Source organism: Sander lucioperca, chromosome 10 (assembly GCF_008315115.2).
Source record: "Sander lucioperca isolate FBNREF2018 chromosome 10, SLUC_FBN_1.2, whole genome shotgun sequence".
Lineage (NCBI taxonomy): Eukaryota > Metazoa > Chordata > Actinopteri > Perciformes > Percidae > Sander > Sander lucioperca.
In genome coordinates, this window is record NC_050182.1 from 4,042,139 (window position 1) to 4,058,433 (window position 16,295).

Below are 16,295 nucleotides of genomic sequence, written 5' to 3' on the forward strand. Positions count from 1 at the left end.
TAAGGAGGAGGCACTGCTACTCCGTCCCAATAAGGCGGCCGCGTCGACGTATCGCTCCAATGAACAGCAGTGACCAAGTGTTTATCTGCGCATAGCCTACTTTCCGGTTTGTTTTGCCACCTCACTTGGGTTTTCTCATCCTCCAGCGAGACATCAACCGGAATGGAGTCAACTGAAGCTTTCGTGACATTTCAGTTGGGCTGGCCTCAAATGCATCACTTGTTTGCTCTACTTTGTCTTGTTGCCGTCGTCAAATTAACAATGTTGCTCGCCGAAAGAAGGGATGCGTTTCGAAACTTTGAAGCTTTTCCAGGACCACCTGCACACTGGCTTTTTGGACATGTGAAGGAGGTAATTCAGACACGAGTAAGGTTCAGTAACGTTGCAGCCTCTGCAACTTTGTGCACCTGGGGAAAAAAAGAGAGTTGGAATAAGGGTTGTAAGTAGGCTATAATTCAATAATTTATGAAGGCCTCACAGCTTGCATTGCAGTAGGAGAGCCGGGACAGTTGAAACACTTTTTAATTAAACGTAATTTACAAAGCGATCGTATCGCACTGAAAGCTAATATTTTGTCACTAGCAACCTACACCTGTCATCTGTCAAATACAGTTGCATTTTCAGCTTTGAACAAAACCGTTCAGGAATTCAGGAAATAACATTGGGAAACTCGACTCCCTATACTTGATGGGCCTGGATTTCATCTTTCTAAAACTGCCTTTCCATGTCTCCCCTCCATTTGTGCATTTTCTTAAAGTGCCCATATTATGAAAAAATAACTTTTTCTGGGATTTGGGGTGTTATGTTGTGTCTCTGGTGCTTCCACACACATACAAACTTTGAAATAAATCCATCCATGCTGTTTAGGGTGAGATACAGTTTCTGAATGTGTCCTGCCTTCAGTCTCTGGGTGAGCTGTTCAAAATCGGCACGGCTTGTGACATCACAAGTCGAAACGAGCAGGCTAACAGCAACCATTAGCTCGTAGCGTTAGCATGCTAACGCTAATGCTAACGCTAGCATGCTAACGCTAGCATGCTACCTCGTTCTCAGTAGCAAAGCACTGCTACAACACACACAAGTTCACCATAATCTACAAAAGAACTACTTCCATGTGCGCCCTCATTTAGAAGTCTCCCAGCTAATCCTACCTTGTAACTGACTGAAGTTGTAGAAACAGCCTTTCTTTTACTGTCTATGGAGCTAGCTAGCTGACATGATCTACATCTGAGCTACTGGGCATGTGCAGTGCAATCAAAGATAGTACAGAAGAAGAAGAAGAAAAGAGGTCTCACTCTGTAGCTAAAACAGAGACCAGCTGAAAAGAGGATCTGCAGCAGTGAGAGAGAGCACTGCAGTACAACACAAATATGGTGTTTTTTGAATATTAAACCATGTAAACCTATTCTGGTACAACCTTAAAATACAATTATGAACCTGAAAATGAGCATAATATGGCTGCTTTAAAATACATGGAGTTACAGCCTGGTCGGTGACGGTTGAAACACCTAACCGTCCCGACATAGACATATGCCATTATAGCTTGTTTTGCTTTCCATGTAAACAAGCATGCAGTATGAAAGTCTGGGATTGTGGAGAACACTAAATGGTCTACTGAATAAGCACGTAGTCGAACCTTTAAATCAAAAACACTCATTAATAATCGAAAAAAATGTAACCGCTAATGAAGTTTATCGCCTGTAACTCCGTGATAAAAGTAAATAACAGAAAGATAGCCTATTTGGCTGATAGAAGGAGGTTAACATGCTCTATGTTTTGACCTAAGGAAGTCTGTCTATCATCATTGCACTCGGAGAAAACTGTTTCATTCATCCATATATATATATATATATATATATATATATATATATATATATATATATATATATATATATTTAATAAGCCTTCCTATGTATTAATTCTTCTTTCAGTTTAAACAAGATGGGACAGACTTGGACAAGTTTGTGAAATGGGGACAAAAGTACCCTTATGCTTTCCCAATGTGGTTTGGACCCTTTGTCTGTTTCATGAACATTCACCATCCGGATTATGTGAAAACGTTACTGATATCAACAGGTGTGTGAGCGATTTTTTTTTAATTATCTGTACTAAAATTATACACCATTATAACGATGTTGTCAGTTCAGTGCTTTTATAATCTCCTACAGGGAAATTGGCTACATTTTTTACAACCAAAGGTCAATGTTACAGGATTTTTGATTTGTTTGTTTCCTAACAGAGCCAAAAGATGATCTGTCATACAAGTTTATTGAGTCATGGCTTGGTAAGACTGCTTTCCCTTTCTGCCACAGAATACTTTGGTTCATTACAGAGATGTTGTTGCTTTACTCACTGACACACATTCTGTCTGTCTCTGTCTTCAGGCGAAGGCTTATTAGTTTCAAAAGGTCAGAAGTGGTTACGGCACAGAAGGCTCTTGACCCCAGGTTTTCATTATGATGTGTTGAAACCATACGTAAAACTGGTGTCAGACTCTGCAAAAACTATGCTGGTATGTAAATGACAGTTTAGTTGTGTAAATCACAATTCATAATAAGTAAACAAAGTAATGTTAAGAAAGTATAGGCTTGGGCTGTCTACATGACATACTTTATGTCAAAGCTGGTTGAGCTAATAAGTGTGTTGGAGTTTTGTCCATCTCCTGCAGAGATGTCACATCTGTTCTCTCACTGTTTCCAGGACAAATGGGAAAGTTATGCAAACACCAATGAGTCCTTTGAATTGTTCAAACACGTGAGCCTTATGACACTAGACAGCATCTTGAAGTGTGCCTTCAGCGACAACAGCAACTGTCAGACCGATAGGTGAGTCCATACAAACCTTTTCCCGCCATTTACAAATTCAGGTCTACTCTATGTGCTCAGTTGTTTTCTGATTGAGCTGTTAGAAATTGAGCTATACGTGTTTGCCTATGTTCTCATTGCAGTGGAACAAATGCATACATCAAAGCAGTGTATGAGCTCAGTAATCTGATTAACCTGCGGTTCAGGACGTTTCCATACCACAATGATCTCATTTTCTACCTCAGCCCACATGGCTTTAGATACAGAAAAGCATGCAAAGTGGCTTACAGTCATACAGGTAAGATCTTCACACATAATTAGATTCTGTATGTTGTCTCGCACGCTCATGCTTTCTTAGCCAGGTCACCATTGCAAATGAGAACCTGTTCTCAACGGCCTACCTGGTTAAATAAAGGTTAAATAATAAAAAAAAAAATTAATGACAATCTGCCAAAACAATTGGCAAATATCAATTATACTGGATTTTATCAATTTGCAATATAGCATACCCATACACTAAGCTTTGGGTATATATGGTTGATCTATTTTGCATGTTGCTGTATTTAAAGAGTTAGTCTGCAAATAGTAATTTACTATTTTGTCTTTTGAAGAGGAAGTCATAAGAAAGAGGAAAGAAGCACTCAAGGAGGAGAAGGAGCTGGACCGGGTACAGGCCAAGAGGAACTTGGACTTCCTGGACATCCTTCTCTTAGCAAGAGTATGTTATATCATCTCGAAACTACTGAATTTAGAAAATTAGAGATTCTCACTTTTGCCTTAAAGTAGCAGCAATCAAACTTAAAAACAAAAGCATTAAGGCATACATCATTTTAAGTTCAAAGTAACTAGAAGAAGGTTTGATGTTCAGTCAAGGTTTAAAACTAACAAGACTTAAGGACAACCACACAAACGTGTAGAATAATTTAAAAAAAGAAGAAAGAGCACTGTGAAACAGTAAAAACAGTGACGCAGGAATACAATTAAAAAAACAATAAGTCATGTAAAACCTGACATATAGGCAATGATTTGGCATTATGTGCAAGTATCACCTGCAAGTAGCAAAATCCCAGTGCAAAGGAAACACAGAAGGCTTCTGCATAAACCTCATGTTCAGCATATCAATGGTCAGGCGTTTCAGACAATATAAGACAATGTTGGCTGTACAAAACTTCTGTTTGCTGTAAACATCTCTGAGCTGCCAGTGCCTGACTTGGCTTATAATTTATGTAGTGCTCTACCAGCTTGGTTTCTTACCAAAGATATCAGTCACTGTAGAGGTAGAGTAATGCCCCAATCGGACAGAGCGCGTTTGAGCAGCCTGTGGCAGCTTTTTGTAATTGTTTTCAATCAGAGTTAAGCGTTTTGCTCGCTGCTTTTGCATTGCTGAGCACCTCGCGTTTTTTTTGCCAGAGTGCCCTGAATGCTGAAAGAATGATGATATGCTGATAGAACTGATTTCTATCAATTTTTGTAATGCTAATATTCTCAATGAGACACAAAAGGTTACCAATAACACCTCTGTAACTCAGGTAAAGTGGTTGAAAATTGCTGCTTGTCATTAAATAAGACGACTTATCTGGGAGTGCCAGAGGATTTGTTTTATTTGTACCATTGCTGCTTCCCACCCAATAGTACCTAAGATTATTTTAATTAATCTCCACTGTCCACACACACTAGACTGCCTAACTCCACCTTTGACCTGGTGAAGGAGCCAACAGACGTGCTATCTCCGTGACCAAGGTTATATGACTTAGGTTGCTCTGATCTGATCATTCCTGTGTTTACTTTGACAGTACTATCTCGGGGCATACAACTGTTCAAACAGAGGTAATAACAAAATGGTATATCACTGAAAACACCAGTGAAACATTCATTCAGCTTTTCTCCTCCACACCTGCCCTCTTTTGGGTCTCAGTCAATGAGCTCGAAGATCATTTCAATCTTACAAATGTTATTGATGCCATTGCAACCACTAAGGTGAAGGCTGTCTCTGGTAAGAAAAGATCTCACTGGAGAAAAGCCACACTGGTAAGAACAGGAAAAAAGAGTGTCGAAAAGCTGAACAAAAGTGGCGAAAAAATAAATCTCCAGGTTCATTATGACATCTATAAAGAGAGACTTTATTTATAATTTGGAACCGAGAAATGCAAGGCGGTCCTTATTCTATGACATTATCGGCAAAAAAAATAACAATGCATGTGCCTTGTTTGCTACTGTCGACAGGCTAACAAACCCTCCTTTACGCTGGCTTCCTATTTTTTTAGAGGATTGATTCTGAAAATACTAGTGCTGGTTTATAAAGCACTGCATGGTTTAGGGCCAAAACACATTTCTTATCTTCTGCTACTCTATGAACCCTTCAGACCATCAACCCTCTCAGGTCATCTGGGACAGGTCTGCTTTCTGTCCCCAGAGCCAAAACTAAATATGGAAAAGCAGCATTCACTTTTTATGCTCCACATATCTGGAACAAACTCCCAGCGAACAGCAGGTCCGCTGCCACTCTCAGTTCTTTTACTTTCTTTTTTACGTTTGACGCTGCCTTTTGAAATTGTTAATTTCTTATACTACACTTTAACTTTTATTCTTGTATGTTATGCTTTTTCATTTTAGTGTTTTCTATTCTCTTGCTCTTTGACTTTTAATTGTATTTAAATGTATTTCTGTAGTGATGTACTTATGCACTTTGTCTCGATGCTTTTGGTGTTTCATGTAAATCACTTTGAATTGCCTTGTTGCTGAAATGTGCTATAACTAACTTTATTTAAGTTGCCTTGCTTTCTAATACTCAGCACTAACGAGACTGCCATTATCCTTTATCTTTGAATTGTATATTCTTTTATTGTAAACTATATTATTTGTTTTAGTACATTTTAATTCTCATTCATATTTTTTATATTTTTGTCTTTTATTTATCAGGATGAGAAGCAGCAGGGTCTGTCAGATGAAGATATACGAGCAGAAGTGGACACATTCATGTTTGAGGGCCATGACACCACAGCAAGTGGCATTTCTTTTATCCTCTACTCTCTGGCCTGCCACCCAGAACACCAGAAGATTTGCAGGGAGGAGATCATTCAAGCCATGGATGGGAAGGACACCATGGAGTGGTAGGCTTATACGTTGAAAACATTGCCATATGCGATGAAACACAACAGCTGGATTAGGTGAGCTTTAGGCTGTCACTATGTGGAGAATATTGACAACTAATACATGTCGCACGTTTTATTTTAAGGGAGGATCTCAGTAAAATTCCATACACAACAATGTGCATAAAAGAATCCCTCCGCCTTTACCCTCCTGTACCAGGGATGTCCAGAAAGATCACCAAACCCATGACTTTTTTTGATGGAAGGACTTTGCCAAAAGGTAAGTTGTCAATGTTCTTGGAAAGTTCATATAGGTAAAACCGCATACTGTTACATACATACATACATACATAATACAGTCCCTCCAGGATTTCGCTGCCTTTTTTTTGAGATTGTTGCAGCCCAAAATGCCTGATTTTGTCTTTTGTATGTTTGTTGCAATGAAGTTGTGAGAGACAATGAAAGTTGCAAAAAAAAAAGGTTTTTTATAGTTCTTTAAAAATAAAAAGGAAACTTGTTTTGGGGAGAATAAAACTACTCTGGGCTGAGTTTTCCTAGTAACCTTACCAAAAAGGCTCAGGATGCTGCTAATGTTGGTATAATATGAAAATGGCTGGTGGAGTTAAGACAAAAAATAATAATTTATTGAATGAATCAAATTTGAACATATGTGTCAGTGGCTTGTTGATCTTTACATTGCGTCTCCTCTCCGGTTTTTCCTGCATCCACTGTGTGTGTGTGTGTGCGGGGGGGGGGGGCAACAGGATTGAAACAGCAGCAGCTTTCAGCAACTTTAGAGAGAAAAAATGTTACAGCTTACATTGATGTTGAAATGTATACAGGTTGGCAGAGATGTTCGAGACACACGTCTTCACAGAAACAAGGAAATGAATTTGGCGATGTGCGTGTGTTACGTCATCCTGTTCTCACTCCCGCTTGGTCAGTGGCTCTCAGAGTCACATTCTGATACAAAGTCTGGCAATTGGGACTGCTGGGATTGGTTGAAGTCGTGGGAAACTCTAGTTATTGGTCAAATTTGCAGAAAAGTTGCGGTGATTGGTCAAAATTGCGAGTCACACCAAATTCACGGTGATTGGTTGAATTTGCGTGAATTGTTGCAATCCCTGGAGGGACTAACTTGTATCCCCTTTGGAAAAAGATAAAATATTAACTTGTAATGGTTTTGTCTCCGATTGGTTTTTTGGCCTTAGTTTTGTTTTGCAAAGTCAGCCTTGCACAACATGCATCACATATTAACCCTTTAACCTACATCTTTAAATGGTAGTAGCAGGTTTGCAATAATGTGTCTCACACCTAAATATATTAAATGTTTGTTTATTTGTATTCATACACTTTGTTGTACAGTCCGTGCACAATCCTAAACCAAAATACACCTTTTTTTCATTTTTATTTGTAGGAAGTCATGTTGGAACGAGTGTGTATGGGATTCACAGGAATGCAGCTGTCTGGGAAAACCCTAATGTAAGTCAAGATGATCATTCTGAGCAAATTTTTGTCAAGTGAAAGCTCACCTGTGCTCACTCACTACATGGTGTACATGATTAATAGAATCAATGGTAAAAGTAAACGTATGATCCCTGTTTGCTGTGGTGGCCCAGCATACTGCTTCTAGACAAAATGGCTCAAATAATAGAAGTGATAGTTATCAAATTGGTGCACAATTAATGCAAACCTTACAGTCCTCTGGTCCCAGATGTCAGCATATCACAAACTAGACCCCTAGGAGCTGCAGGTTATTCTCTCAAACTCTATCAAACTCTAAATTGTTTTGTTTTTTTCATCTTGTGTCAACACAGGTCTTTGACCCACTGCGTTTCCTACCAGAGAATGTTTCCACGAGGTCCCCTCATGCATTTGTGCCCTTCTCTGCTGGGCCAAGGTTTGTCCTCACCTGATACCATGTGACTGGCTCACTAAGGTTGCATTTACACCAAAAAAGCGATCCGGCGATTTTCTGCAGGGTTGTGCGGTGAGAGTGTCACTGAAACGACCCATTTGTGTGACGTCCTGTTGTGTTCTTTGTAGTCCGCAATGTTGCACACGTAGACTTTATATTTCACAATTACTGTTTTTGGTCAGATCGCTTATAGATCTGGGACGTGGGGTTGCGTTTCTCCAAAAGTTGAGTCAGTCTCAACTTTTCGCCACAGGCCAACTGCATTTTTGTTGCGTGTCCCCCCCCTTTTACCAACACAATACAAACTGTTAAGTTCTCTTAGGGGTTAGAGTAAACAACAGATAAGGAGAACTCTGAAACCTAGGATTAATCCCATTTAGAACAATGCAGAAACCCCAAAATGAAATACGTCATGCTAATCTTTGGATTTTAGTTAACAATTCTTGTTACCAACAGAAAAAAATTGCACTAGTTAAACGTACTGGGATTTATGAACCCCAAAAAAAATGAGCTTCATCATATCCACACTGCAGGGCTATTTTTATAACTTTTTGTCGCCACTACTTTAATATTATGTCCACATAAAAGAAAATTATTATAATTTTGGTAGTGACTGTTAATTTGATTTCCTTGACCATAAAACAACCCTTCTTTGTGAAAAGGGTAAAGGTGCTGCTCTCATGACATGTTTCTGTCATCTTGTGTTATTGCTTAAAAGCATTTCATTTATCATCATAATTCTCAAGTTGTTGCTGTTTTCCTCACTCAGAAACTGCATTGGTCAGACCTTTGCCATGAATGAGCTGAAAGTGGCAACCGCCCTGACACTGAAGAGATACCAGCTGATAGAGGATCCCGCTCAGAAACCCATGTTAATTCCTAGACTGGTGCTTCGCTCACTCAATGGCATCCACATCAAGATCAAACCTGTAGACCCACAGGAGTAAAGGGAAGTAACTGTAGGAAATGCTTTTAACCTAGAAAATACAGGGAACATTTTGAGGAGCTGAAGTATTTTCATTGTAATATTTGACTTAACCTTTACACTGACATGCATTCACAAACAGATAATAATGAAATGATGACACTACTGGTGCACTGTATTATTTAGTGGTTGAACATGTTTTAAGGGGGAATTACTTGCTGAAAAATAAGTTGCATTTGTATTTTAGAATAATTTTCTCACACGAACAATTTAAGTGTTGCACTTTATATGTGAAAAGGATATATGACCTATATTGTGGTAGGATATTTGCACCAAATCAGTGAAATTTTGTTTATTTGTAACGGCATTATCAACTATATGTAGTGGTTCTGTTTTAGTAGTGGTTGATGGCTGTTAGGACCAGGTCAAAGCAGCAAAAGGTTTAGCTTAGCATTTTAATAGAGCCCATTAAAAGACACAATATGTCTGCCTTTTTTGTGTTCATGAAAAAGGTAGTGTGAACTTTTACACACTAGTCTTTGTGCAGTATTGTGAAAGTTCCATAATTTCTATAAACCGTACTTATACATTAACACAGTTTACTGCCTCTATGTTAAGATGTGTTATTGCCTGTCATGAAAGTGATTTTTTTTTTTCTAGGATGTGTTAACTCATTTAAAGGTCTAAAGTACTCCTGAAGCATCTGGTCAAAGTTTACTTTCAGAATAACGTTTCAGGAAGGTGTAGCAAGCAATACAATAGACACAATACACCTGGATCACCTTTGTGCTCTGTCTACGAATTTCCCTCTTGCTGAAATGTGCTGTACAAATACAACTGCCTTGCCTATGCTTGCCTTGTTAATATCAGAGCAATTGCAATGCAACATTAATTAATCACAGTTGAAAACACTGCAGAAAGTTGAGTCAAAAGTAATTCATTTTTTATTTACAGTCCTATGATTACAAAATCCACACTCCGACAAGGACAAAAAGTCACTAGCACAGTTAGTAAAAGTGAAACACTTTGTCTTTTGTTGATCTCTGATCTCCAACCTTTCACTTATAAGATCCCATGAAAGGGCCACTTGAACTTCCTAAAAAAAAAACAGTACATCTTTAGTGGTGACCTCATGCTGTACCAAAGGAGAACTTAAAAAGTCCAATCATTAAGGCCATCTGATCTTTCTACATGTTTGATCCAACTCTACCTGCCTTTCTTACCATAACTACTAGCCCCTTTGTTTACAGTAAGATTGATAGCTTATGGTCCCCACAACAACCTCTTTCAAAGGAAAATACAAAGCGGTGTCTTGGCAGCCTTGTGGTTAAGATGCACACCATATACTGTGACCACAATGTCTTGGGTGTGATTACGTTTGAGGACTTTCATTGCAGGTCACTGTCTTTCTCCCCCCCCTTAAATTCTTGTCACTTGCCTATGGTCCATCTTTGAATAAATGCAAAAATGCCCCCAAAAAGAAAGGATACCATTTCATGGGACCTTTACACACGGAGTACATTCTGTATAGAGAGGGCTGGGTATTGGTACTCAATACCTTTAAGGTAGCCCAATACCAAGTAGTATCCAAATGTCTCCAGTCAAACGATACCTGCCATTGATCCTTTTTGTACCCAGATCTAGGAAAAAAAAAGATTTTTTGTAAGGTTTTGCTCGCAGCCAATCGCGACATGTGAGGGGGGGAGGGGGGAAAGGTAATGTGCATTTGAACACTTATAAAACATATTAGTGTAAAAATCATGTGGATGAGGAGTGGCAATGGCATTTTATGCAACTGTATGCTTACATTTACATGATCGAATGAAGTACAGACAAAAAAGGTATCAAATGAAGTACTCTCTGGATATCGGTATCAGTAATCGGGTACTGATATTGGTACTGGTATCGTAATTCTTTTAAACAATACCCAGCCCTGCGTATAAACCAATTATATAGTGTTTCACCAGTTTGACATAACTGTTTTTCCGCTACTATGCAAAGACAGTTCCTATGTCTCAAGTCAGTTAAGGGCAAAAGTTGTGTATAAGTTTTGTATTGTATAAACTGCACTATACTCTGTTGCATGTAAAATATATTAACGCCATTATACATACTAAATCCAAACCTGTTTTTACTACCTTTTTTATTTATGCAGCAAAGTTATTTCTTACTGTGCTGCAGTTCCAATTCTGCTGTATTCTGTTACTACTGTACTTAACAACAGTCCAATGACCAATGTAGAAAACTATAAAATTCTTGTATTTATAGCATACTGAAAAAAATGGGCAACAAACCATTTGAAACTCAAACTGGAAAAAGCCAACGGACAAATATGATCAACATACTGTTTGGACAGGGCAAATGTTTTTTTATCTGCAGAAGAATCCAAATTCATAACAAGAAGCTTGCAACACCACTTAATGGGATGCCACATATAGATTTTGGACAAGGTTAAGGTTAGTGCAGCAGGCAATAAGCAATGACCTGCAAGTCTGCAGCCAAACCTCACTAAAAACTTTGACCATTTTGCACAAGTCGCCATCTAGTGGCTTGTTAGACAAAAAAAAAACAAAAAAACACTTTAGTTGATGTCATATTGGTCTAATACATGTAACGGAAAAGTTTCACATATCAATGGGTTTTCAAAATAAAAAGCAGCCCTGTTTTGATAGAAACTTACTGTCTGGATTATCTGACTTCTCGCAGTAAAATATTTTATATAAAAGTACTTTGCCATTTGTTTAACAGCATTATCAAAACACTGGAGTGAAAAAAAATGTTGAAACGTGTTTAGTAGAAAATAAAAAAAAATCCAACTTTACATCCAAAACATAACTCAGGAACCATCATATCCATGTGTCCTGTCACTCGCAGACAAACATCTAACTGCCACTCTGAGGCTCAAATGCTGACTGCCAAGTCTTGTAAATTTACGTTAATTGTCTTCTGCCATGTTCTGGCCAACTTATCAACTGCTGACTTGGCAATGAAGATGATATTTTGTGACAGACCACAAGGAAATGGTATGGTTCTTTTTGTGATGATGATGAGTAGCACAACAAACAAAAAAAAGGAAGATTGCGAAGTTAATGACTCCACCTCTGCCATATCACAGTCCCTGATGTATCTGCTGGCAACCTGAGAGTCAGCAGATTTAAGAAACTGGTTAGATGAGTAGTGAAGGGGTGGGTTTCTTGCCCGGCCATGCTTCTTTGGCATACTTCTTTTTGCGTGGCTCATTGTGGGTCTCTGGTAGGTAGGGGGCTGTGACAGGGGTGGGGTTGAGTGTGACAGGGGGCTGGGGAGCCTCTGGGGCCAGGTCCACCTCTGGTGCTGGATTAGGGAAGGGCAGAGGAAGCCCTCCCTGCATAGAAGCACCTCCTGGAGCTCCTGTTGGCTGGTTCTCATGACTGGTGGGAGGCAAGTCCCCATACAGACCACCGCCCAAGCTGTAGCCATGGATGCGCTTTGAAGTCAGTTCATCAAGACCCAGAGTGTTGTGACCCTCTGATCTTCGTTTCTGCAGCAGGGATGACAGAGGGTTTACTTTACAAGCCTAAACATAGCACTGTTAAAGTGCTGAGTGAGCAAACTGCTCAACACACATTAATACTTCGTAGCCTGTCAACTTAAATGAATAAAACTGGATTAGGCATTATTAATTGACCAAACCAAAGCTTACCTTGATGGGGACGACAGCAGTCTGCACCATGTTTCTAAAACGTCCCACCGAGGGGTCTATATCCTCTGTAAATGATAATACAAGTGTTACAATTTATTGCGGAGTGCATTTCTGAGCTCCCTCACTGCAAAACCCTTCAAATCACATTTACTGTTCGTAAAAGTCTTAGCTGAGATCAAAAGTCAAATCCTCTAAACTAATCTTCTTTTTTTGCTGTAAAACTTCAAAACAAGAATCTTAAAAGAATTTACAAAATGAATGTTTAAAATGGAGAGCAATCGATCACAAAAAAAAATGGTTTGGGAGTTGTTTATTAGGTATGAGTGGTTCTTTGTGTTTACTTCAATATCGCCTTTACTCTGACTCGTACCTGGGTTAATGATGGAGTCCTCCTCATTGAAGGTAACCCTGGAATTCCTGCGTTTCCTCTTTGGCCTCTGGATTTCCAGATTACCCTCCTCAATGGTCAGTAGGGAGATGCGCTTGTTGTGAGCCGTGTTAAACTCTGTCAGATTCTGGCAGGATGCAGAAAAAAAGTGTGTAATGTGGTTGCATTGATATCAAGATATTACTACTTTACAACACAACAGTAACCAGACTGAGCAGGATAATAACAGGTAGAATTATAAAAAATAGCTGTGAACTTGTTTTGGGGTGTTGTCTTTGTTTTCATCATAAAACTAACCCTCTCACTGTGTGTTGGTTGTCTAAAAAAATGTCTTGTTTAGCATTTGGTAGCACCTCGCCAACCAAAGCTAGCTAGCTTTAACTTACGTCAAAACCGTAAGTTTTGACGGTTTTCAACCAGCTCCGTCTGCCGTACATGCAGATGGAAGGGCGCCAGTGTGAAGGTCCCCGTTTACTCGCGTCAGCTCAGCCCGGCAGGGGTGGGTGACGTCACTGACGCCACGTCCATTATTTTTATAGTCTATGGTCTATTAGCAGTCTACCGAGAACTGCTATTTGTGGGCAAGAAAATGTGATAATTAAGATACACGACACAGCCATTTTCTTTCTCTTCTATGTAGTTCATGTTTGAGAATATTGTTATCGAGAAACTAATGTACCTCTAGCTCCGTCTCTTCCTCTGGAAGCCCAAGCAGTCCTTTCAGCTCCTCATCCTCTCCTGTCTTACTGTCTCCTGTGCCAGCCGGGCCTTGGGTTTGAGGCTTCTCTCTGATGGTGTAGGTCCTTGTTGAGGCCCCAAAAGATATTGTAGAGTCTATGGGAACTTGCTGAGGTTTGTGTGCCTCCAGACGGATGTGTCCAAGGAAAGTACCATGTGCTAATACAGGGACAATCACACAAAGACGTTTGCTTATGTTAAGACAGATTATTCATAGTTTACATTCTTGTGAAACTGAATTAAATATGATTCACTTCTGGTGGCAATGTAATGTGCTGCACAGTGATTCATTGATATGTCTATAAAATGTCAGAAAATTGTATAAAAAAAGAAAGAAAAGTAAACCCATTACCAAAAGAAAAATATTCAAATGCGTATGTTTTTTGTTCGTCCAAGTCCAAACTGAAAAATATTTCATTTACAGGGACATAAGAAAACAAAGCTGGAATAAGACGATGTTTAGCATTTTTACTTGAAAAATTACTTAAAGAATTAATCAATTATCAAAATAGCCAATTCATTTTCTTGCCAACGACAAATCGATCACAAAAAAAAAGTATCTTTACAGGTCAGTTTTGTTAGTTTTTCAGCCCTTAGCATGTGTATGTCAAACCATTCCAGACTCTGGTTCCACATATAAAGTGTGACTGTGATTGTGAATGATGTCTTACTGCTGTTGAGGTCTATGAGAAAGACCCTTTTCAGGTGTTTGTGGTAGACCAGGGCAGCGTGGACACGGGAGCATGACTGATGGTCGATGGTGAAGTCACACCAGTCGGGGTTCCTCCCAAACAAGTAGTACTTCTTTTCATCGATGATCAGTTTCTACAGCGAGAGACAGTTTCAGTGAATCATGGTCATTCAAACAACTGCTTAAACTATCTGTAAACAGTCTGAAATGTCTCTGTGCCTCTGAGCCATAACTTAACACTGATGCTTCCCACTGAAAAGCTTAAATCTCAGAGCTGATGCTGCTCTTGCACCGTTTGTAGCCATGCAGCCATAGAAAATTCCAGTGTGCAACACATCTGGGACAAAGTGGACTGTCAGGCGCGTATCTGGTGCATTCAACTAACTTACAACCCACAATGTGATCCATTACATGGTGTAACACGAGTTTACAACAACAGTTAGCTGATGGCAAGGCCACCGTGACCTGAAGTAAAACATTTTTAAGTTACCTCCATCAGTTTGTCTCCCTTCATCACATCTAGATGTAGCCCTTGGGGCGGCTTGCCTGCCCTGAAAGAAAACAGTTGGTGTGGTGAACATGTTCAACATTTATATAGTCTACACTACGGCCATTTGTGCAACGTTGATCATTACAAGCAATACATGAATATCCTAGCTTTGTTTCTCTTGTCATTGTTAAAGGTTTATTGTTAATACAGTGTGTAACGTTAGCTCATGGAAACGTTTATAGCGGTCGTCATGCAGGAGCAATGCTATCACAGAACAAGGCAAAGGCTAAGACATGTTAAAATGTCCTTTCTATGTGATTGGACGCCTGTTCATAACTGACACTCTTAAAATCAAACATATGCAGCATCTTCTTGAAAAAAAGAAAAAAAAACACCACCCAACGCCAAGTTAATGGCAGCGTTAATAGGTTAGCTTGCATGCTAGCTTGGCTGCTAACGTTAGCTACAGTAACTACAAGCTTCTCTCTCAGTAAAAGATCAGTTATATAAATGAGTGAATGCTGCTTTGCTCATTTGCATCTGGTATTGCATTACAAAGAAACAGTTACAACTTCGGCATGTGCATTTTCTCACCATGTTGGACAATCAAAAGGAGGAGCACTTTCTTTGATTATTTTAGTCGCCATCTTGCCTTATCTTCTCATAGCCAAGCTGCATGTTGGGTAAACGTCATTTTGGGTTACTGGGAGTTGTAGTCTTACAATTCTATCATATTACATCCAAACTAGACCACCAAATATATTTACTGAAATGTATCATGTCCATACTTTCAATTGAAATTGGGCTTGGGTATCATGATTATACTCTCACTGTGCTAACATTTAGTGAAGGAAATTACAGTAAAGAACAACTTTTATTCTCCTCAAGATCCACTAGGGGTCCTCAGGTCCCAAATTTCTGACACAAGCTAGGTATGCTTCAGTAAAATGTTTTTGAAATGTATATGATTCATGTAGTTGTGGGAAGCTAGTCTTTGAGAAGCTGAAAAAGACTAGTTGCTCAGATGTCATAATTTTGTTGCAAGGACTGTGGTAGGGGTTGTGTCTTCTCTGGTTTCTGAAAATAACATAGGCTACCTCAATTTTCTTTACACAAGTATTTGTTAGTCAATGTAGCATTTGATAAGTGACTGTACCAAGTTGGACCATGGAAAGGGGGGGGGGGTGGTGGGGGGTGGGGGGAAACCCCTTAAGAGGTTCAACCAACAGACCAGGCTGAGCTTTGAGTGCTTAATTTGGAAAGTGTTGTGGGTTTTGTAAAATGCTGTGAGGGGGCTGTCTTGTCATGTCACAAGGTGGGAATATGCTTGGTTTATTCCACAGCGCAGAGTAGCAAAAGGAAGTGAGTGTGTTGTCTACTATGTGTCTGAGGTAGTTTAAGAGACGGTAGGTTAAATTCCCTGCATTGATATGTCATGTGGCACTTTGAAGGGCCACTGGAACCAGGATGTATTTGGATGTGGTTGGTACAGTGATTAAAATGACATTTGATCAAGAGCTCAGGTAACCCTTTTCTGGCTCAGCTGGGTTGTTCATCTGCTTGACATGCA

At 39.4% G+C, this 16,295-nt stretch overlaps 2 protein-coding genes across 4 annotated transcripts; one reads left to right on the top strand and one right to left on the bottom strand.

The window, feature by feature from the left end:
- LOC116042906 (cytochrome P450 4B1) lies at positions 1-9,837 on the top strand. 3 transcript variants are annotated; one of them, XM_031289396.2, is made up of 13 exons: positions 1-351; positions 1,932-2,076; positions 2,240-2,284; positions 2,385-2,512; positions 2,701-2,825; positions 2,948-3,102; positions 3,416-3,522; positions 5,724-5,914; positions 6,040-6,173; positions 7,311-7,375; positions 7,711-7,793; positions 8,581-8,766; positions 9,274-9,837. In XM_031289396.2, exons 1-12 carry the CDS (start codon positions 163-165, stop codon positions 8,756-8,758), a joined length of 1,545 nt encoding a protein of 514 aa, XP_031145256.1. In that variant the 5' UTR covers positions 1-162; the 3' UTR covers positions 8,759-8,766; positions 9,274-9,837. The 3 variants fall into 3 exon arrangements, with proteins under 3 accessions (XP_031145256.1, XP_031145259.1, XP_031145246.1); XM_031289399.2 differs by having other exon boundaries at positions 8,581-8,763; positions 9,271-9,837; XM_031289386.2 differs by having other exon boundaries at positions 8,581-9,837.
- Positions 9,838-10,875: 1,038 nt separating this feature from the next.
- Positions 10,876-15,449, bottom strand: ppp1r8b (protein phosphatase 1, regulatory subunit 8b). Its single transcript, XM_031289410.2, has 7 exons — positions 15,320-15,449; positions 14,726-14,786; positions 14,216-14,369; positions 13,486-13,703; positions 12,789-12,933; positions 12,419-12,483; positions 10,876-12,256 (listed from the first exon to the last, which is right to left on the bottom strand). Exons 1-7 carry the CDS (start codon positions 15,370-15,372, stop codon positions 11,903-11,905), a joined length of 1,050 nt encoding a protein of 349 aa, XP_031145270.1. The 5' UTR covers positions 15,373-15,449; the 3' UTR covers positions 10,876-11,902.
- Positions 15,450-16,295: the final 846 nt, after the last annotated feature.

Coding starts and splice junctions, on each gene's coding strand:
- LOC116042906 (XM_031289386.2), top strand. CDS start 163: ATGGAGTCAACTGAAGCTTTCGTGACATTTCAGTTGGGCTGGCCTCAA. Junction 3,103..3,415: donor AGTGGCTTACAGTCATACAG/GTAAGATCTTCA, acceptor TGTCTTTTGAAG/AGGAAGTCATAAGAAAGAGG. Junction 5,915..6,039: donor GGGAAGGACACCATGGAGTG/GTAGGCTTATAC, acceptor TTTTATTTTAAG/GGAGGATCTCAGTAAAATTC.
- ppp1r8b (XM_031289410.2), bottom strand. CDS start 15,372: ATGGCGACTAAAATAATCAAAGAAAGTGCTCCTCCTTTTGATTGTCCA. Junction 13,704..14,215: donor TCTCATAGACCTCAACAGCA/GTAAGACATCAT, acceptor TCCCTGTATTAG/CACATGGTACTTTCCTTGGA. Junction 12,257..12,418: donor CTGCTGTCGTCCCCATCAAG/GTAAGCTTTGGT, acceptor TCCCTGCTGCAG/AAACGAAGATCAGAGGGTCA.